At 36.5% G+C, this 23320-nt stretch overlaps 1 protein-coding gene across 11 annotated transcripts in view; it reads left to right on the forward strand.

The window, feature by feature from the left end:
• Positions 1-23320, forward strand: part of LOC113482589 (cytosolic carboxypeptidase 6-like) — a 969074-nt gene that overhangs the window by 383682 nt on the left and 562072 nt on the right. For all 11 annotated transcript variants that reach the window (XM_026853353.1, XM_026853354.1, XM_026853355.1 and 8 more), the window contains one exon: positions 7035-7251. In XM_026853353.1, the coding sequence (XP_026709154.1) occupies positions 7035-7251 (217 nt within the window). The remainder of the gene's footprint in view (positions 1-7034; positions 7252-23320) is intronic.

Below are 23320 nucleotides of genomic sequence, written 5' to 3' on the forward strand. Positions count from 1 at the left end.
TTTTTCAATCGCTTCCAAAAAACCCTTGGTTTTCTAGTCTGTGTTCCAAATGTTGAAACTGCAGTAGTGAGGCATTCTAGGGTGCTGTTTCTTCTTACCTAGGGCTTCTTATCACAAATTCTCATTTGCCAATTTAAGTTGTTTTTTTCTTTGCTAATTATTTTTTATTTGACACTGCATTTGTTGTTTTTCGCCAATTTCAGGACAGAAATGCTGGCTTCTGCATCCTTCTGTAGCACATAATGTCTTTAAAGGATCACAACACATGTATGGCTAACTTTACTGTTTTCTTTTCTTGTTCTAGTATTTTTGTGGAATGTCAGCTTTTATCCCTCTCCTTTTTCCTTCCTTTATAAGCACTGCATAGAGATACTGCTATTGAAGCAATACAGGGCTAGAACACCTGTGGTCAGTAGGCAAATCATATTTTGACAGCAGAAAAAATCAGCACCATTCATTATCCCTGCAGTTTATAAGAGAGTTTCTGTAGAATAATTGCAGTATTGGAACTGCTGCTTCAGAGGAAAGTCACTGCAGTATAAGCTTTAGCAACTGGACCGATTAAACAGAAGATGGAGGAGGGAGTATAGCTTTGGTTATAATGGCAGGTAGGGGAGGGAGAAAAGAAGGTAAATTGTCTGCTTGTCCACTGGAGACCCCACTTGTACGTGCTGCTGGCAAAAGCTTTTGGATTTTGCTACCAGCTGACAGCTCCCATAAGACATATTAAAGTGTTTTGTCAAAACAGGGCAGTGTGCCAAATCTGAACCTCTGTGAACATGTTTTATGTTTAGGGGAGACAGACAAATGAGTGATGGACAACACAGAAGGAAAACCTCCTCCCACAAAACCATATTGAGATTTGGAGAACCTGAAGCAACACTTATCTTCATTTGGGGGATGCAGTGTTGCCTTCTCATATACGAAACTGCTTAAAAAGGAATTGAGTCATTCTAAAAATTATTTCTTGCCAGCTCATAGTTTAGTAGCCCTCCCCCTCATTATATTATGCTTATTTTGGTGAATTGAAGGATGATGATTTCATTTCTGCCAGCAGAACCCAGAAGCAGGTTTTCAGTATTCCTTTATATCTCATAATTAGAGACCCTTCTTCACCGCTTCACTGTACTTCCCACAAGGTGCACCCTTCCCTCGGAATTTCTTGTCACTTTTAGGAATAATGACTTCCACTGGTTGCCTCTGGTTTTAGGTAGAATGGTTTCATTATGTTTCTGTTATTGGTATTATCGTAGGCCCTAGAAGACTGGCCTGTGGGCAAGTATCACGTTTTCTGTAAGGTATTCTGCAAACATAGGACAAAGAACAGTTCCCACTGCTATTTTCTATTTATTGTTTCTCCTCACCACTGAATTTTCCTTGTCAGAACACTGCACTATTTTGAAGAAAAACCTTTCTTAGCAAGTTCTCCCTGAATGTATCCGAGCACATTTGAAATGTGGGGAATTATTCTTATAACATTTGCTTACGTGAATCTGTTTCTAGGTCTTGCCTTTCAAGTTCTAAACCAATAGTAATGTACTTTCAGGATATTTTCACTATCTTGGTATCAGTTGATGGGACTGATTCATCTGATGTGCGGGTCTCAAAAAAAAAGTATGCCTGGTTAGACTAGTGCTGATGCTGGTACACAGTACTGGTGAAGTTTTACCATGTTTATTACAAGCATTTAAAATGCAGAAATAGTCTGTCTCTGTCTCTCTCTCTCTCTCTCTCTCAAAAGTGCCTTCTTACTGCTTATATTATTTAATAAATTTTTAGAGAAAAAATAGTAAAAAAACTCAGTGTTTTTCCCTTGAAGTTGTAAAGAATGCAGAGTTTACAAGCAATCTTTGTACAGTTGACTATTATTTGAAGTCCCTAGCAATCCTTATAGAGGTTACTTAATAATTTCAACTAACATTAACCTTGAAAGCTGTATACTTAATTTGTAGATTTCCTGATTTTTATGAAAGCCATTGAATTGCCTAGTATTTTGATTTTTATAATTAAGAAGAAACAAAGTATTGGTAGAGGTGGAAAACCTTGAGGTATATAGTAGACTGCTAAAAATGATAAAAGTATTTGGAGAACATTCTAATATTAGGAAGAATAAAAGCAGGACTTATTTTTTAGTGTCTCAAACTGAGTTAGCTGTGCCAAAACCCATTCAGTTATCTGTAAAAAATATTTAACGCCATCTGACTTATTCACTGTCACTCCATGCTCTGTGAATCAAATATAAAATTATGTGCAAGAAAAAACCCTACAAACTTATTTTGTCACAAGTAAGCTAGGAATTTTGAAGATGGTCAGCTCCACTTGTCAACAAGAATAAGGAAGAAGAAAAATAATGGCTTAGACTAACAGACAAACAAGTCAGGAAGACCTTCATTTTGAATGGGCTGCCTCCCAGAAGAGAAGTTTGCAGTGCATGGTTAACATCCTTATGTTTTCTTCAGCATTTGTTGGATTTCTTGCAGTTAATAAATAAGGACATCCAGCTTTAAAAATAAAATTTGAACACTCAGGATTAGCTAGATCTAGTATTTTGGGTATCGTCAATAAATACCCGAAGGTTATTTTCCGAAGTAGAATCGGAATCAGGTTTTGTGCTTGAAATGTCTTTAAAAAGTAGGCTTAATTTCCTCTGGGGTTGTGACTCAGGCCCACCCCTTTGAATTATATATGCAATCTTGGAAATCTGTAAAATTGTTAAGTTGTATCTCTACCTCTGCAAATTGATGGCAATTGAAAATGATCACCACAGTGTGTCACCACAGCTAACACTACGTTGCAATCAGATTCACTGGAGTATTTTTCCACAAGTCAGATCACTTAATTGTTCTTTTGGCCATTGATCTTTTACAGCACCTGCAGCTTTTTGTTTTTCCTCCAAAGATCATCATTTTACTTTGAAGTCTACTGACTGTGATATGTCTAACCCAATCCTGTGGAGGCAAGGAACTGAATAATTACTTCATGAGTGCCATTTTAAAAGCTGTCCAAAGACTGTTTAGGTTGCTCATTAAAGTCATTGAGAATTTGGCTGGGCAAAAGCTCCCCGCTTTGGTCATGCAATAGAGGGGGAAAAATGCTTGAAGATTGTTATTTTCTAATTATTTGTGTTTAAAACTTGAAGAACAGATGCCACAGAGGAGCAGGCCCACCACCCCCAAGCATTTGTTCCCCAAAATCTTGATTAACTCCCAGTTTTCAAAAGGAAATAAGGTAGCAGAGAGAAAAAAAGCAGAAGAGATAATAAGATTTTCCTTTAAGATCAAAATTAATAGATTTGAAATGAAAATTATGTTCAAAATAGAAGTATAGTTAGGATAAAATTTGCAGAGCTGTTATACCCCTCACTGTCTGTTGTAGCAGGAAAGAGTAAAATCCCGGGGTCTCTATAAGTTATCAGGTTTTTGAGACTGAATGAGGGCTCAATTTTTCTTTGGTAAACTGACAAATTTGATCTTACTGTATGCTACCAAAACAGAGTAAATGTCCTGACTCCAGACTGCAATTTAGCAAACATAGAGGAACAGACAAGCACATGTGCATTCGCACTTGGAGTAACACATCTGCTGGGTCGTCAGATAGGAGGAGAAGACGCTCAAATCCACTGGCTCAAGCTTTTGCCTGGCACTGGACAGTCAAAATAGAGAGACAAAATATGGGAGTCAAAATAGAGAGAAAATCTTCACTTCTGTGCTTCCTTCTTCCTCTGACAGAAGGAATTTTGCATTTATTTTTAAGACTAGGCAGTCTAAATTTGTTTCAGAATTTTGCAAAATACCAAGCTTCATTTCTGTAAATATGTTTCTAAAACCAGACTGGAAATTAGTTGCTTGCATGGTATTCTCTGTGGCTGCACTTGGAATTGGGGTGGTTCTCCTTTAAACAACCGTTCAGTGGCACCAGAATCCGGGCAGTTGTGTATCAATTAGCAGGGTGCATTTCTTCGTGTGAGCTGCCTGGAAATGCAAAATGACAAATCTTGAGCATTAAGCTTTCTACCATCACTTTGCTTTCCTACCTCTAACTACAAACCAGCTTCATTGTGGCTTATAGCGTAAGAAGTTGGTGCATTTCTGCAGATCCGTGATAAGATATTTTTTTCTCTAGTACGAAATGCAGTTAGACTGCATTCTGAATCTGTCCCTGCCAGGCCCTAGATGCATTAGTATTCCACTGGCAGCTGCCTGTAGGTAGGAATATTGTTTTTGTCCATAACCAGAGGGAACAATCAGACTAAGCCGTTCCCCGGCTATAAACCAGCCAAAGTAATTGGGTTTAATTTTAATTTTTGTAATAGCTTTAAATTAATAGGAGCAGCTGCTGCCACAGTGTGTGGGTGTCCTTTTCCAGAAGGCATAGAACAAAAAAGGGAAAGAGTAAACAATAGTGCGTCTAGGACACAAAGGTTAATTCAAGAACTGAGCAATGTCTTTTCGTTATCAAAAACTCAGTTGGTGATATCTAGTACTGTGTCTTTTTTCTTTCTTTTTCTTTCCCTTTTTTCTTTTTTCTTTAATTCCATGATAAGATCTCAATCTGATTAGGCTCCTGTGTGTAAAGATGTGTTGTTGGTATCTAAACACTAACTCTCTTTCTCTATATGACTCACAAATAGATTAGCAGTGACAAAGTGCTAGGAGAGATAAAAATAGATTAGCAGTGACAGGAGTACTATTATAATTATTTTTGCAAGATATGGTTTGAATTAAGAGTTTGGGCACTTTCTGCCCTGAGAGGGTGAATTTAAACCTAGGAACTGAGGATGGTTTCTGCTGTTGTGTCAGACACCAGATAGTGAAATGTCAATACCAGATGTCCTAGACATCAAGATTAGCCATAATAGCCAAATGCAGCCATAAAATGATGTGTCAAAGTGGATAATAAAACAGATGCTTAGCTTCTATAATGAAGGGGAAAGGGAATGAAATATCAAAAGTGCCTTTAATACATTGACAAAGTTGTCTTCAACTTGCTTAAAAGTAGAAAGTTATTGAACCAAGGAGAACTATGTGTCATTTAAATATTAACTATCAGCAGATGAATTTCAATTAGCATTAGCCTTTCTGAAATCCTGAATTTCCTATTGGTCTCACTTTACATGAAATTTTCATAGCATAAAGTAAGGCTTGTCCTTTATTATTTCTCCCATGCTAATTTGGAAACAAATAAAGTTCAACAACTCAGCAACATACTGTTTAAACTTGCCTTACGGTTTGAGGACTGGGAGCTAGAATACATTTACCCACTGCCGTATCATCTGCTTGATTTGAGACCAAATGAGGGATGTCCTATAGCACTCCAGAGTAAGGGCGAATGATAGAAATATGTTAAGATAGTGGAAAAACCTATTAGGTTAGGGTACTGCATGCAGAAGTCTGGTGGCATTTTTCCCCTACTGATACTTCTAAAAAAAATTAAAATAATTGTTTTTCTGTCCTTCATATTTGTGGCTTTAAAATAATTTTCAGATCTTAGTGATAAGCAAGTGTCTTATTTAATCAAAAATGCCGAAATAAATTCTTGAAGCCCTGGATGTTCAGGAACCAGGGCAATAAAGGGGGGAAATAAATTCTTATTTCAAGTCTAATTAACTGCATCACTGGCTCTTTATTGTACTTTTTCAAGAACATCTCAATTCCTTTCTGTTTCTCTTTGTAGATCCTGAGTCTTGCTGATCAGACTCCTTAACTGCTGCTAATTGGCAAACACATACTTCTGCATAACGAGAGGGTTTTGTTCTCTATTTCATATTAACAGTGAAAGGCCAAAACTGATGCTCTGCAGTAGACCAGCTTCTCGGAACTATTACAAAGAGGCACATTACTAATGCTATGTCTGTAAATCTTATTATGTTTTCCCTCACCATGATCCTACTTTAGCTGAGATCTGCTCCAATCATTAGATGAGACCTGTTTATAATGTTGTGTAATTGAATCAGTTAGAGTCTGCAGGACCATAGTGTTTTGTTGCCAAACATGACTGGTAAGTTAGTAACATCAAATTACAAGTGCATGGCATGACTGGAGACTCTTCTGTCTAAATAAAGCTAGAAAATCCATCTATGAAATGAAGAAATGATACAAACAGATATATCGAACATCTCTAGTCCATAGAAAAGTTTTTGACCCATATCTGAAATATTTCTCATCTCTGTTGAGAAATAGCAGAATAATTGAATATGGGTGAAAGATGACAGGCAGACATTTGTTATTCCTTAAACAGATACTAGCTTGATGACAATGACGTAAATGCCTTTATTATAATTATTTACCATCATGTATATTCATTTTTATCTTGTCAGATAAGCTAGAACTCTCAAGGAGGGCAGCAATCCAATTTGGAACAGGACCAAATACCCTTTTCTCCTTTCTAATTTAGGACCAGTTTATTTTCTGTACCTGAAGTATTTTGTTTGGGTTTTGGTTGTTGGGGTTTTTTTTACTTCAAGAATTTACTTTTTTCTCCATTCATCAGCTAGGTGTTGATACATCCCTTGACTCTTTAGGATAATAACAATACAATGATGTCCTGAATTTCAGTAAGAGTTCTGTCAATGTTACCTTATACTGACATTCCTTCATTAATTATGCCTCATCTCTGTGCTGGTGAATTAGAACTGTATCAAAGGATGTAGCCACACTCCAGCCAGAGGTTTAGGTGAAGCCTGTGTAGTGGTGTGAGACTGTGCCAGCCTTATAGTGAAGCAGAGGATAGCCTAACTGCCTGTGCATCCTTTTCACCTCGTGGGAGTGGGTTTCTCCAGTTGTACGGTGCTCAACCGTGCTGTGGTGACCCTGCCAGCTTGGGCACCTGGAGGGAGCTGTGCCATGCGCGGGCCCCTGGTGTCAGCATGAGCGCTCTGGGATCCGCTCACCACCTCCTGAGCTGCTCAAGCTGTTACACTTCATTTGCTCCCAATGAAATTTGAATCTCACATAGCCTTTTTGTCCACATTTCTTACGTCATTGTATGTGTATATAAATATGTCAATGTATATATATGTTGTTTTTGCTTTTTAGGCAAAGAATACCCTCTAAAAACGTGTATTACTATCGCTGCCCAGACCACAGGAAGAACTATGTCATGTCATTTGCTTTTTGCTTTGACCGAGAGGATGACACTTATCAATTTGCTTACTGCTACCCCTACACCTATACTCGCCTTCAGCACTATCTTGACAACTTACAAAGGAGGAACATGGACTACTTTTGCAGAGAATTGCTAGGACTCAGTGTGGTAAGTAATAGGCATGCTTGCCAGCGAGCAGGCTTCATTACGAATGTCTGCCCTTAAATGCTTATAGAGTATAATTCATCATCCCTGCTAAAGTACACACACACACATATTTGTTTTACGGCTATCAATGACACACGAGGTAGTGTACCTGCATGGTGAAATATAGACAAATGCTAATTTAATTTCATGTAAAATATTTCCTTTGCGATATGCAAGGCAATGCTAAATTCCCATGTAGGAGCAATTCACCTCTAAAGATGTTAAAAGATGAAACTGAAACAGCTTTGTGGAAGAAATGTGATTTTTAGAGTACTCTGTCCATTTGTCTTTCTGAAGGAGCTTTTCTGTTCAGAAGGAAATGTGTATCTTCAGAGCTAGAATATAGCTTTTCCTGGGAAAGTAATGCAAAACATACACTAACTACCTATTTTATTTACTCTTAAAAATGCATGCTTTGGTGATCAAAATTAAAAAGGGTTTAGTTGTCTCAGTATAGATTCTAATAGCCAGATGAAAATGAAATGTGATAGTTATTCTGGTGCAGGAAGGGAGGGTAAATGGTAAGGCTGAACTTTGGCTCACTTTGCTATAACCTTCCTCTGAAATACTGCCTGTGCTGATGAGTTGGAAAGCATGAGTCAGCCACTCCCATATCAATTCAAAAATCATCAAATTAAAAAAATTATAGCAGAAATCTTGTTGGGTTTTTTTTTTTTTTTTTTTTTTTTTTTTTTTTAAACTTTACTTTTACATTCTCAGACTTAATAGTGCACTTGTCCCAATTTCTTAATCTTTTCTCTGAGATCTGGTTTGACCTAAACTTGTAGCGTGTGTGTCAGAAAAAGAAGGCTGCGAATCCTATGAAGGCTGTTGATCCCAGCAGCTGGGACTTTAAAAAGAATCCCAACATATATTGTGAAAATCAGAATGAAATGAAATGTATAGCCTGCACTGGAATAAATAAAAGGCTTCCAGCATTAGAGCAAGCCATTGAGATCCCTATCCGGGCATAGACCTTGGAGGGAAAAATTAACTTATGGAGAAGAGTGGAAACCAGAATTAACAAAAGAAAGTGGTTTTTAACCCTTTTGTCACTTAAGTACAGTTCTTGTTCTAAAGATGACTATTCCATATCCCTGAACTGGCATTAATTATTAATCATTCTAATTAGCGGAACAAACAATTGTAAGGGAAAGGGGTATTAAAAAAACAGAAAAGTAAAATCTTTAGAGGGTGGGAAGAAAGAGCCCTATCATCTTAATGTGTGTAGGGTTTTAATTATTAATCTTAGAGGACAGAACTGTCATTAATTCTATAATGAAACTGAATTTGTTTCCTTTCGCTCTGAAAATAGTGTATAAACAGTGACATTTGCATATTCATCAAAACCCTGATCTGACTGATTAAAACACTGAGATAAAAGACAAATCCTTCTATCTGCATTTTGACAGACAGAGCTATACTCTTAAATCTTGTTAACATTGTGTTACCAGTAGTTGCTAAATATTATTTTTCATATTTCAGCAAACTAAACAAACAGATGCCATTCAAAATGTGGCAGGAAATGTGCTGTGTATAAGTCCTGATTTTATATCTATATGTACACACACAGTATGTTTTGCAGAAATTGATATGGTAACATTTTGCAGCTCGCCATGCTGATCCGTATAAAAAGCTTCTGAATCAGGCTCATGCTATAATCTTTGTAAGTAACATTACAATCTCAGAGCATTTCTGGCTTTTCTCCACACACAACTGTCCTAGAACAGCTTGGTAATTTAATGTCTTTGCTGAGCTTGAATAGACAATTTCCATAAGTTCTCTGAGAGTTAAATATTTTAACATAGAGCTTTGTTGCTATCATACATCTTTAAATGGTGAAAAACAGGATCCTTCAGTCTTCACTGCACAGTGCTTCATCAAAGCAGAAGCTGGCTGTACTTTAGAGAATTGCGTGCCATATAGGATAGATTTAGAGCTAAGAAAGCGAGCTCTGTCCCTGCTCTGTCCCCTTATATAAGATAAGAGGAATCAGATTGGCATAAAGAGGCCCTTAAAAGCTCTATTCCTGGCCAAGGGACGATACCCCTGGTAGCACATGGTGAAAGGCAACTTAAAGATGCTGTCTGAGGACAAACTCCGAAGTCCTCATGCTGGGCACAGGGCTGAAGCAGGGAAACATGTTAGGGGAAGGCTGCAGCATGTCTGTGGAGCTGCCCTGTAGCCGCCAATACTCTCTGGTTCATTCCAGGCGAACTTCGCAGCTCCCTGCAGCAGGTTGTGATTGTGGGGATGGAGAATGGTTTGAAACAATTTCCCTTCTCCTGGATTATGAAGTTCTGAACTGCGCCTCTTGGAGACAACAGAACCTTGCCACAGATCTTTGGGGGTTTTTATTTTTGTTGTGGAACAGTAAAATTCAAGTCACAAGAAACCATGCTTAGATGATTACTCCTGAAGGCTTTCTCAGTGCACATTTTGCTTCATGTAATGTTTTCAAGGCAATCTAATTTCTAATCTAATTTCATATTTTCTCTAAAGAAAGTACCATGCCTCCATTAACTCCTTAAATACTTTCACTAATTCTATGAAAATTGAAAGCGAAATATCAGTGTGGGACATGTAATAGTCATTAGGATGCGGAATGGCAAAGTGGTTCAGAGCCAAATGGCAAAGATTCCCATTGCCAGTGTGAATGGATAACTTAGCTATTCTATTTCTGACCTTTTAATGTTTATATTCTTTACTTCAGAGAGCTGTCCCACATTCTAGTTGTGCCAAATGGTCTTGAAAATAGTCTCTCCTGCAAGCTAGCTGTGATGGTCACCCAGGTATCGTTTAAACTGCTATTTTCATTCTGCCATTGTTGGCCTTAGGTAACTTCAGACTTTCTATGGTTTGTCCCAGCAGATCATAAGTTGAAAATCTGTGAGTAGTTTTTTTAGACTGTGAAATTAGTTTTTTGCATATTATTGATGTGTGTCTCATCTTGGCATATATTATGCGATATTCCACAGCATAAAGTAATGGAAAAGAATTTTTATATTTCTGTGAAAATATAAGCACGGACTCAATTTACATCTACAGTACCTATTTTATGATACTTACACATTCTCATGTACAGTAACAGTTATGTGTAGCATTCTAACCAGTATTTCAGAGTTGGTAAAATTTTTGAGTGTGTAATCATTTGAAGATGGTAGTCTAAATTAGCAGTGCACACTTGAAGTGTGTGGGCAGTTGATGAGACCTGTACCTCTACTAGTATTCCACTATCACACATAATAAATGGGTTTTGGTGAGCCTGGCTCAACTCCTTTGGCTTGGCAATATTTTCATTACTCACTCAAAAGAGAAACAAGTTTAACTGGAGACGGATAGTTCCTTTCACCCCATTAGGCAATGGTGCTTCCAAATTATACTTGAGGAGAATTGAAACTGCACACACCAACCACAAGCCTCAGAGGGACTTCCACAATACACAGAGACCGAAACTTGGAATTCTGTTAAATTAAATATTAAACATACATATTTTAAAACAAGGTGGCAATATGTCTAATGTAGAGCTCTGTAAGTGAGCCAGTCTCTTAAGTCAGGCATAGATACTGAGCGAAACAGATTGGAACACAAGGTGCTTCATTCTGATCCCACACCACTTTGGTGTGTGCTTTTAATTTATGTAACTTACTCCTGATTTATGCTGCTATCAGAGAGATCAGAGTGAGGCCCTAAGACTGTGAAACTGCACACCAGATGTCACATTGCTGGTTCATTGATCAAATATCCCTTATTTACTGTCTAAATGACTGGGTACCCTGGTAAAAATTGTTGATCTGTTCTACTGATATCTACTGGTCCATTTTTAAGTGCTCAGTTATGACTGTTTTAAAGCATGAAACAAAGAAAATAGACAATTTTTCTAAGGTTAAATTTCCCATTTCTTCGTTCAACGTTAGGTTATGTAATAACAGTTCTGTAAAAGAAAAGTATACTCTTCATCTTCAAAAAAATAGAAGTTACAGGCTTCAGTGTAATGTATCATACCTTTGAAACCATGTTGGTATCAGGTACTGTACTTTCCAGTGGATCTGGCTGCAACTAGGTTGAAATGCCATCTAAATCCAATTTGTGGCAATTTACTTAGTCTGAAAAAAGCCACAGAAATAATACTTAAAAAAAGTAAACCCAACTTCTTATTTCTCTAGAATGTAAAAGTGCACCTACATATATGTTCAGGGCACATTCTCTTTATTCAGTGGTGTATCTATTTCCTCATATAGTAGTGCTGTTCCCATAACATTCATAATATGGATGTCATCCCAAAACTATATGTGAGATTTTAAATATTCCTACAGCTATTTTCTTAGCTGGGTTAGATATCAGCAGAAGTAGAGTTAGACCTAAAAATAACAGCACCAACCATTCTTTCCGAAATAAAATATGATTTATAGTATATAATAGCACAGTGTGCTACCAGGGAAATTTAATGTTATTTATAAAAAATAACAAGGAACTATTCTATACCATCAGTTTTAAGGAAATTTTCTTTGTTAGAATTTAAAGAAAGTTCTGGGAGATAAGCTGGCTTGTGGGAATCATAGACAAGGAAAGATAGGCAAAACTATGTTACTGTTGAAAGTTGCCATCTGTCTGTAGGATATATACAACTGTTCATGGTAAAAACAAGAAATACTCTGGTTAAGTTGGCAGTAATATGTAGTTTTAGAAAAAAACAAACTCAATAAAATCATCGTTTACAGTTAATATTGTTCAAGGTTACTAAATGTATAAGCTGGTTATTTCTTATATTCAAGAAAGAGCACTGATTTGGACAGTAAAATAACTTCTAGAAGGATTTGCATAAATTGTTTTTCTAACTATGAGTAAAAAATTCTTAGGTTTGGAAGAAGGGTTTAAATGTCAATTTTGCAGCTCTCATTTTATAACTACCCTTGTCCGTTTAAAATCTCTTAGAAAAAAAAAACAAAACAATTCTTGGAACTTCACAAAAAAGCAGCTTTGAGCTTAAAAAAACCCCATTGAGTTAAGAAATCACCCGCAGAAAAAAATATTATGATCCACTTTGTATGTAGAAAGTGACCTGAAAGGCATGACAGTGAATGACACCAGAAATAAATGGTGGTGTTAGTCTGTACAAGCTGTTTTCATGCATAGGAGGCACGTTGCACCCTTTCATCCTGTAGCCTCATGGGGAAGCCTTTGGAAAGTCAGTGACCTCTCTGAAGTTCTCACTAGACTTTCTGTAGCTGCACAGGTTGGCCTTGTCCTTCATGGCTCTTCCCATTTCCATGTCAGGCTCTTCATCTCCACACTTGTCCACCTGGCTTGCCCTTTCTTTGCCTCAAATCTAGCCTTCCCTTTTCTTTCTGTTCAGTCTATACTTTCCTAAGCTAACTACAAGACAGAATTTGTGGCATTTGTTTGCTGCTCTTATGTTACTGCTTCTGCTTTGTACTTTCCCATTCGTTCCCTTTATCTCTTTGAGTTGTGAATGGAAAATCCAAAATAGCAGTTCGATCTTTTAAATACCAGGACTGGACCAGGCAGTCGTGTTCTCTTCTGGGCGCTCAATATCCCCATCTCGGTGCCATTCATGTAACTTTATATCCTGTCTTCCCTGTCCTTATATCTTTTGTGGTCCCTATTTACTCCATCCCTTACTATGTACATCTGCTCTTCCAGAGAAGCTGGCACAGCCTGTGGTTTATCTGGGCTGGAGAGGAAACATTAGTGATCTAGTCAGTTGTCCTGACAAACCTAAACTAACACCCAAGCGCAGGAAGGCATTTCAGGGCCTGAATCCTTGTTTCATGGCAATGGCAAATTTCAGGTAAGAGGCAGATTTTACTCATTCCTGTCCTCAGCACTTTGGTTGGTGTTTGGTTGGGTGCTGCACAGCTCCGTGGGATAGCTGTAATCCCAATAGGAAACAAACTTTGTCCACACAGTCAGTTCAGCCTCCAGATCTGTGCAGCTGGCTTTAGCTACTGCACCCTAAGCTTTCGGAGACAGGAAGCACCTATTTTATTTTCTGTGTTTTGTGCTTTGCTCACTAGAACTACTTTTTTGGTTGGTACTTGGGAAAAAAAAAACATGGTACAAACAATTAATATAATTCCATCAGAAAAGCAGATCTAAGGTCTTTAAATTTTAAAATTTACCAAGTTGTCCTGAAGGAAATGCAGATATTTTGAATATATGTATGGCCCTTAGAAACCCATGAAAACCCTAGAATACATTCATTCTTCTTTCACTTCCATTTACAGAAATTTGTTTTCCCTCTTTTGTAGCACAGCATTAAACAATAATTACCATGTTGATAGTGATGCTGAATGTACTTGCGTGTAGGGGAAATAGTGCTATGTGGAGCTATTAGCTACATTTGCCCCGTAGCACTTTACTGCATTGACTCTGCTGGGATTTTGACTATGTTTGAGTTGGTTTCTATTTAGATCTCCTGAGTGGTGACTGTGTAATGCATCTGTGGGGCTGGAGTTGTATTTTAATCTGTATTCTTTGACTGTAGACCCAGAAGATAGTTAGCCTGGCCCGGATTTACCTGAAGGGCTGAGACCTTGGGATTGAAGGCTTATCTAACAATTTTAAAGTCTGCTCGGTCCAAAGGATTTGGATTTATGCCTTTTAATTTAACCAAAGAAAGAACTATTTATTGATTTAGCTTTATAGTAGCTATATAATATAAATATAATGTATTAAAATCTCTAAATACCTTAGGCAAAAGCTTGTTCACATAATTTGTGTAAACTGAGCATCGTGGCTCTGATCCAGCAAAACACTTAAGCATAGATTTAAACTTAAGCATGTTAAATAGTCCTGTTGAAGTCACTGACACAGTTCAGGGCATCAAGTTAAATGTGTGTGAAAATGCCTTTAAGCTCCAAGGTCAGAACAATCAACACTTCACGAGATCAAGGCCTAGTGCCCTAATGTTTTGCTGTTATCTGGTACTACCACTATAACAAGATGACTACAGGAAAAAAAAAAAAAACAAACCAAAAAATTCCTAGACTTCAAGCCCAGATTCTCAGTGTTTCCAGCCAAACCTACATTTACAATGTAAAGAGGAGCAATGATGTTTTCAGTCTTATATAAATGTAAATGGATGTGGATATTCATTGATTTATATTTCAGTTCTTTTTACATATTTGTTTTAATAAGCTCCCAGGGGCTCGCTTGTCTGACATTTCACCTTTACCTACAATATACTGATACCGCTGAAGCTGAGTCAGAAATCTGGTTGTAGGGTATGGAAACAATTTACTTGCCAGTCATTAGTAACCGATGGAGTTGGCCAGTGACTTCATTCACTCTTTACAGCGTAAGAATAAAACAAATTGACAATGAGGTAGATATGGTTTCAAATAACTTTCCAGTATTACAAAATTCCCAATGGAAAGATTTTTAAGATTTTTGTATAAGACTGCAGGCCGTTTACTCCCACTTTAAACATAATGTAACAAATAAAACATTCAAAAATAAACAAAAACTTTGTCACGTTCAGTCAGGGTTGGAGGTTTCTACATACCTTTTCTCCACCTTCTCTTCAGATACATCTTCCTTCTTGTAATGGTTTATATCTAACAGATAATTGAAAAGATGTCTCAAATCCGATTTAAGGAAACATTTATTTGTCACCTCTTTTTTGCATATTTCATTGCTTGTCCACATCTAGTTGGAGAAGCTGGCGCAGGTAATGTATTGTCCAACCCTTTTTACGGTTCTCTATAAATATGCTGTGTGTAAAAAGAATCCCACCATCGCTCAGCAGTCCTTTTTGTAGTGTAGGAGTAAGGTGTGTACTTGAGGCCTTCTGCGTAAGAGCTCTGTGCTAATCCTGGAGTTCTTTGTCCTTGCCATGCACATATTCAGTAAGACTATCTCTATTGTCATTAAGCCTTGAAAGATGAAAGCTGGCTCTAAAAAGACTTCAGTGTGTATGCCAGAAGGGTGTCTGGGATATATCATTATATCACATAGGAATGAGAAAATAAAGAAATAAGAAAAGATTTTGATGCAGATTATAAGATAATGTAGACAAAGGAAGTGTAGTTCAGATGATTCAAGCTAAGTGCATCCTTACTGTTGACCCCAAGTATTTGAACATATGTACTTGAAGAGAAGAGTTAAGGCTCATGACAATGTAATGGATTTATAGAAAGCATAGCTGAGAGATATTATATGTAGTCTGTGATCTGTTCTTGATTGCAGTATGGTTTTAATGGCCCTTTTCTGCACGGTTAGGAAAGTATTTTTCAATCAAAGAATAATACAATGAAGAGAGGCATTAAACTTACATGTAAGGGAGGCTAGTGGCGTCCTTATTTTTAGACATCATGTTACATTCAAGTGTATTATTTTAGAAGATCATAATAGTGTGTAAAATAAAAGAGTATATTTCTTGAAAATGCTAGCTCCTGTTGAAGTGCTGCTCTTATCCAGAAATCCTGAAAGCAATATTTATCTTTGTTTTGAAGACAAAATAACATACAAATAACATGAGGAGATAGGAGCTTTTTAATGTTAAAGCAGTAGGTACTTAATTGAAAACTGTTTTTTCACTTCTTAGGAAATATAAGATACAGCTTAAAGCCTTTTCAATAGACTTTAAAAGACATCTTACATGGCAACCAATCATATTGGTACATGAAAAGAACTGCATTCTCTGATAAAGATCCTCTTTTTCATGTTTTCAAACAGCAGCTGAGCACCATACTGTGGCAGCAGAGAACAATCTGAGAAAATGAACACAGATTGAAAAGGTCTCAGTTACATGACATTTTCAATGAAAAAAAAAGTCTGCCCTAGGCCCACAGTCAAAAGTTTTCACTCAGGATTCCCTAGAATTGTGGACATTCATTATTGTCATAGCAACAGAAGGTGTTTGTTTTCCTGAATTACCTTATCTGATGTTCTAATAAATACGTAACATGGAGGAAGAAAAATGAGAGATATCCATTTCAGGAATTTTCATAAGTATGCACAAAAGAAATCTCAGTTTCAGGAATCAGTTTCTCCCATTTATTTTTAATTTCCCACCAATTGCATCTAATTTTGCACTTAGTCTTAACGAGTTAAATTTTAGAGGACTGATACTTTCTCAAAATCTAAAGACTTCAGGATTTTATAATACATATATTTCCTTTCCATTTAGATTTTCTGCATTAAGGTGGATTATAATAATGCATTAATATCCATCATGATATTTTTAATCAGCTTCTTAGTTTCTTACTTCATTAGTAACAGCTGCACATTGTTAAAGATGTCTTTTTTTTTTTTTTTTTTTTTTTTTTTTTTTTTTTTTTTTTTTTTACATCTATGTTGCTTAGAATTAAAATATTAACTAGTCTTCTCCGTATTTATGAATGCTGAACTGTTCAGCAGCATGGAATGAGGGAAAGTCTTATGCCTATCATTAAAGAAAACCTAGATTTTTTAGAACTTTGCTTGACAGACTCCGAAATATTGCATAAATGTCACTGAGTTAAGGTTCATAACAGTATTTTATAGGGCAGAAAACTTTTGCAGAAACCTTGATCATTTAGAAACTGTCTGTGGTATAGACTTTGGTATTCGTTTTCTGAGTTTAGCCATACTAAACAGAGTTAGTTTATACGGATTTTCACTTCAGAATCGAGTTGCCAAATCTCTACCAGGACCATGGACAGTGCACTCAGCCGGTCATTTTGAGGCACTAGCAGGACATTTTCACATACAGCTTTGTTAAGCTGAAAATACAAAAACTTCTTCCTTCAGAATTCCTGATACACAAAACTGAGGCCCAGCTTTGATAGTTACACACCAAAAAGAAGTTTAATGTTTTGGAAACCAGTCCCTATTTGCGGCTGCTGAGCTCTTCAAAGTATGGTCCTCAGTGCTGAAGAAAATAATTAGAAATGGAGTCTGCTATTTTGCACAGTTCATGTGATTCAAGACCTCAAGTCTGTTTTTTCTTATTTGCCTCCTGAGAATGAAAAATGGCCAGTAAGGTGTTATGTCTGATGGAAAATTTAACAGAATGTCAGAGATGACTGATTAAGGCACTTTATAGATTAACAGATGAAGACTATAACAGAAGTTGATGGTACAGTGTAGAAAAATAGGACATATTTTGGCAATATAGTGAGGCCAATCAAGATTTGTCTTCAACCTGGACAGAGATATTAATCCAAACAATGAATATTTCAAAATCTGGAAAGTAATGGGTAGAACAAGAACAGTGTTACTAGTCCCAAAAGAATGCTCAAGAGCATTGCATCTTCTTTGTGTACAGTGAGTGGAAATGCATATTACCCATATTGCTTCTAGTCTGTCTTCCTTTCTAAAGCTTAAAATGGTCTAGATACTTAGCATGGTCTAGGCAATCAAGTTATCAACATAAAGTACTTTGGTAGCTTTTGCATGAGGGCCATCTCTTCTTACAGGAATTAATGATACTGTAGGGTCCCAGAGAAATTATAAAAGGTTGTTGTTTGATTGTTTTAATTACGGTGCCCTCTATCTTTATGAAGAATCCAGACAGTGTATATCTCATTCTCAAGAGAACAAACTGCTCAGAATGTGAACTCGGGGGGGGAAGTGTTTTAAAGGTGTACTTTTCTGCTTTCATCCTTCCAAGATACTGTAGCAGTGCCAGATTTGCCTACAGCTCCAGCTGATTTTGAAATCCTTCAGAGCTTTACGAATAGAACTCCACATATCCTCTAGATTTCTTTTATCGAAATAGATAAGATTTTGTAACAGCAAATAATACTGCAGAGCTGAACAAAATCGTGCTCCCATAAATGAGACTTGGATGCACTCAGACCAAATAACATTGTAGACTCATTCTACACAGACTTGTAGAAAGACAAAGATATTGTATTCCTCTTGGTCAAACAGAATTCCTATATGTCCATCTTGGCTGAAATTCCCATTAGCCATGGCAACCAATGAGAGAAATACACAGCAACAGATAACATCTAATTTAATGCTGACAAAGAGGTGGGATGCATTGATCTGTTTGGCAGAAAACTTCATTCTTTTTCATTCCTATAATTCAGATTTTCTCATTACTGGACACAGATGGCAAAATATAATTTTATTAACTATAACCATTTGTTTTGCAGTTCATCAATTAAATTGCAAAGAGTACAGAGACTGGTTTATGCCGGCCATTAACAAAAACAAGTTAGTAGCTAGAGCTATACTACAAATGGCTATAGATGTTGCATACTGTGCTTCAAGATCATTTGTTGCTATGACAATAATGAAGCAGAATAGCTGTTGGTCTCTGAAATCTCAGATTTTTCACCTTCCAGAGAAATACAGGTAAATACTAACTCTTCTTCTGGAGAGCTGGACTTCCTTCAGAACTACAATGAATTTATGTATGTACATTAAAAAATAAGTAAGCCACTCCCTGCTCATGAGAAAGTTAAATCAGAAAAAAAGAAAAATGAATGGATTGCAGAGCTCCTGGACAACAACCACCTCCCCTGCTATATAACGCCGATGTCACTGTGAACTGCCAGGTTCAGTGCCATGGAAAGAAAACTAATGGTTCCCATATACCTACCATCCATCTCCAAAATCTCCAGTATCCGCCAAGCACACTTTCGTTAGAAGTGAATGAGGGTTGCATGTCAAAATTCTTTCCTGATTACACGTATCTTTCCTTACCTAATAAGTGCACCCATATTCATTTTTGAACATCTGGTGAACAAATTGGATTCTGGAAATTATTTTCACCCTAGTTTCATGTATTTCCAAATAGTTGCAGAAATTTCCTGACATTCTCCACTTGAAAACTTACTCTGAAAATAAGTTAGTTCTCTCCTACAACTGGTGACCACGAGGTGGTTGCTACATAAACCCTTTTCCTAAATCACCTAGGGGATTGACCATTTTTTATGTCTGTATATTTTTAAAAATGCAGATAAACCCTCTTTTCTTTCATACTGTTACAAATTGTTAACTTTACCTGCAGGAATGCTGAATCACGAGAGGCTTACAAAGATTATGGACTGGTGGTGATTCACATCCCTAAATTACTAACTCACAAAAAGATACCTTCTTTGACTGGTTTCAGAAGTTGCTTAATGTAATTAGAAATGTGCTCCATGTGCTAGGATGTAGGATAGCCTGTACTCTGACAACATCACACACTATATAAGCTATTGGAAAAATATCAGTGAGAGATATCTCTTTAACAGAATATGGAGCCCTTGTGCACAGACAGTTCAGAACATTGGGCTTGTCTGGGAATTGTTATTACACAGAAATTTACTGGAAATAACAAAGGTGTTTGGACTTTGAACATTTTCTCTCTTTGATTCAGAAATACTCCATAATGATTATAAGGCAATGATCACAGGCTGCTGCATAAAAGTAATGTGTTATGATAGTAAACCCTTGGAACTGATCACACGTCATCAGATCTCCTCGACCACACTTAACTTCCCACTGGTGGCAGATGTATTTCAACAGTGATCATGGATAGAATTCCTTACAGCAGCTTCATATTTATATTCTGTATGCTGGGAATACCCATCTGCACCCCTGTTTGTAACCGACATGAATATGAAATTTTACAGCTTTTGTTCCAGGGACAGCCTGAGTTAAATCTCTCTGGGAGACACCTTCACCCTATCAGTCAGGTAAGCTAATTATATGTTGTTTACACAAATGATCCCCAGTGCCAAAGGCCTAAAACAATTCTCCTGTTAATAGATAATATATAGCCAAGATTTCTTCTTTTCAGACATTAATTGTATTTTTTTCTCTCATTCTCACAGAGAACAAAATTGTTTCATGCCAGTCTTCTTTTTTTTTGCATCTTAAAGCGTTACATGTGGAAGTATCCTGATTTCAGAAGGTCATGTTCATTACAAGTTTAAACACGTTATCTAACAATAAACTGGCATCTATTAGAATGGCATTAATTTCTATAAGGAAAATATGTTATGTGATAATTTTCACATTTTCTGTCTTCCAATCAATACTATTTGAACTATTTATTGTTGCTACTTTTGGAAAACCTCTACTTTTTTTTTGTTTTGTTTTGTTTTCTCTGTATTTTGAGATTAGAGCATCTGAAAGTGCCACGATCAAACTGAGTATTTAATAATTTCATAATATTGCACTCAATTTCTGTAAAATTTATCAAAGGCCTTTTACGTTTTTTTTTTTCACTATTATCCAAAACTACCTCCATTGTTTCTTTTATTTCTTATGATACCTACACTGAAGTATTGGTGAGTCTCCATCAAAGTTGCCTTCCTTCTGAGTATGTCTGTTACAGAGGCAGTGCTGCAAGGAGATCCGATATCTCACCTCTCCTGTGCTCTGTTTCATTACAACAGATGTTCTCCTAGATAATATCCAAAAAAATTTCTCGGAATTGTACCACAATTAACCAAATTATTAAATTATCTGTCTTTTCCTACACTTCCTACTAGTTTTGAAAATATCATTTGCTTCTAAGAGTCTAGAAAGGCTTTGGACATCTACTTCCATAGAAGTAAAATCTTCAGGTATCACCTTGATTTATGAGCTCTTTACATGATTTCAGCACAAGTCTTTACTCTTAACAATATCAAGAACCCAAAAGAAAGACAGACAGAAGCTGCTTCAGTAGTACCTTGAAGATATATTCCGATGATCTGTTGGGTAAATCAGGGGGAACCTATTGAAGTATTTTATATGCATCGTGTGATGAGGATTGTCTTCTTTTTTGGGTTTCTTTGGATAGAACAGTCCTGACAGTTTCTTCAGCAGAGTAAGCATTCATTTGTTTAATAATTGGGAGTATCTCACAGTGCTGTGCATACAGAGTCAACTGTGCATAAAAAATGCTAAGGTTATGTACAAAGAAATGCCTATTTCCTGTAAAATCACTGTGGACCTTCTTGCACCCCAGGTTCATATAATTCATGTCAGAGAAAACAGGAGCTCCAGAGCCATAGCCAAGAATAAAAGCAGGGAAAAACATGTCTTTGAGAAAAATAGATGAGGTCATCCAGTTACCATAAAATACACGTAAATGTTTTCAGTAGCTGTCTTTCCGTGCCACAGATGAGCCTTTGATGACATACAGCCTTTGTGCTTGCTTAACATTCAGAAGACACTTCTGACAAATACGGTTAGGCAATGATGATGCTTACCAGATTTGGGAATATGTATTGCTACCATTACTTCAGAGGTCAGTTTTAGTTTTTTGAATTTCAAATTAGGATCCAGTCATTCCCATGTAAGTTTTGGGAAAATGTCTGTGATGAATGAAAGATACACAGAACTGTTTGGGGTTTTTTCCCCATGTATTGGTAATGTTGGAGATAGGGTTATTCCTTTTCTTTGTATATTATGAATGACTGTGAAATACAAGAGCCTTAGATCAACTGTGCATATTGAAGAACTTGAATGTGACCATGTTTGTTTTAAGTAGGATTGAAATACACAATACTTATCTTGATTCTGAGACTAGATACTAGTATGGGTCAATGAAAGTTCATAACAATAGATTCAAAGGCAATTTTAAATATTTTAATGTCTATAATCCTCTGAAAGTGAGCCAAGAAATGCTCTCAGGAGTGTCTTCATTCTGCTTGAAGTCATCTGCAAGTTACTACTATATTCAGTGAACTTTCACAAGAAAGGTGATGCTTGAGACCTTGTAGAATTTATATAGAGTGTTACATTTCCAGAATGGATATCTAGCCTCTAATAATTTGCAGTTTATTAATTTAAGACATCTATTTTAATAAGTCCCAAATTAAGATTATTTCCCTCGTTTGTATTGAAGACCTCCAAACATGTCCCTTGGAAGAAATGAAAACAGTCAAGAGCAATTGTTGGAATTCATGGGTGCTAGAAAGGGGAAATATCGTATTGTCACATAATGGAAATATCTAAAGAAACTTGTTTAAATTTAGCTGCCATTGTTAAAATTCTGTGCTCCTTGCAAGTGCCTAGTTGTTCTGGAAAGAGATGTGTGTGTGTTTGGTTTCATCTATCACAGAGCTCAGAGATAGAATAATGTTCAATCATGATGTTAATCCCAGCACAAGAGTTTCTACTGAAATTATTCTATAGAGGATTTATTCTCCCATCTATGCAGGTGCATAAAGAATTCTTTTAATGGGTGGTGCATATGCTGTTGTAAAAGAATAGACCCCTTTGTATTAAAATTACATGCCTGGGATTTTAATGTAAAAACTGAAAAATCTCAGTGTGCAAAACTGACTTAAACTCAATTTTCCTCTCCCCCTTTTACAATGTCAAGACGCCTAAATGCTCAAGTGACTGAATAAGTACTAAATATTTAATGCATGGAAGTTATGGTAACTGAGTCTTTGATCTGAAACTTCTTAAAAACATCTTAAAAGCCCTTCAAAAATGGGTTAGTGTTTCATTACAGTCACTTAAAATAGATTTATTTTATCAAAACATCCTGTCAGAAACCCCAAAGCTGTGATTAATAACCTACATCATTTTGACTACAGCATCTCCTAATACTGGTTTCTTAGTGTATCAACACTGTTGTGGGTAAGAAATAGCAGGTCCTGTCATCTGTGTCTGGCATTTACGTGTATGCAGAGTTTCTCTGCTGAGAGTGTGAGCAGGTATATACACTGGAATCCACAGTGGGATTCTGCATGCTTGATGCTATTCGAACAGAATGTTTCTCATTTAATTTTGAGATTAACTTTTTTTTCTTCATGAAATATATTTAGTGGGACAGTTCTGTAAAGATGTTTTTGTATAGTAGTACTTACTAGTATTTGGGCAACATAAGCAGTGGGATAGATCAATAATTGATATCATCCTGGGAAAATCCTGCTTGTTTTTGATCTGTGCAGTGTTAATCTGAGAGCATCTCTGGCTTTGTCAAGACTTTGTACTTTAGACTTTCCCTCATTCCATGCTGCTGAACAGTTCAGCATTCATAAATACGGAGAAGACTAGTTAATATTTTGATTCTAAGCAACATAGATGTAAAAAAAAAAAAAAAAAAAAAAAAAAAAAAAAAAAAAAAAAAAAAAAAAAAAAA

Source organism: Athene cunicularia (assembly GCF_003259725.1).
Source record: "Athene cunicularia isolate RWA chromosome 8 unlocalized genomic scaffold, athCun1 chr8_part1, whole genome shotgun sequence".
In the NCBI taxonomy this organism is placed as follows: domain Eukaryota; kingdom Metazoa; phylum Chordata; class Aves; order Strigiformes; family Strigidae; genus Athene; species Athene cunicularia.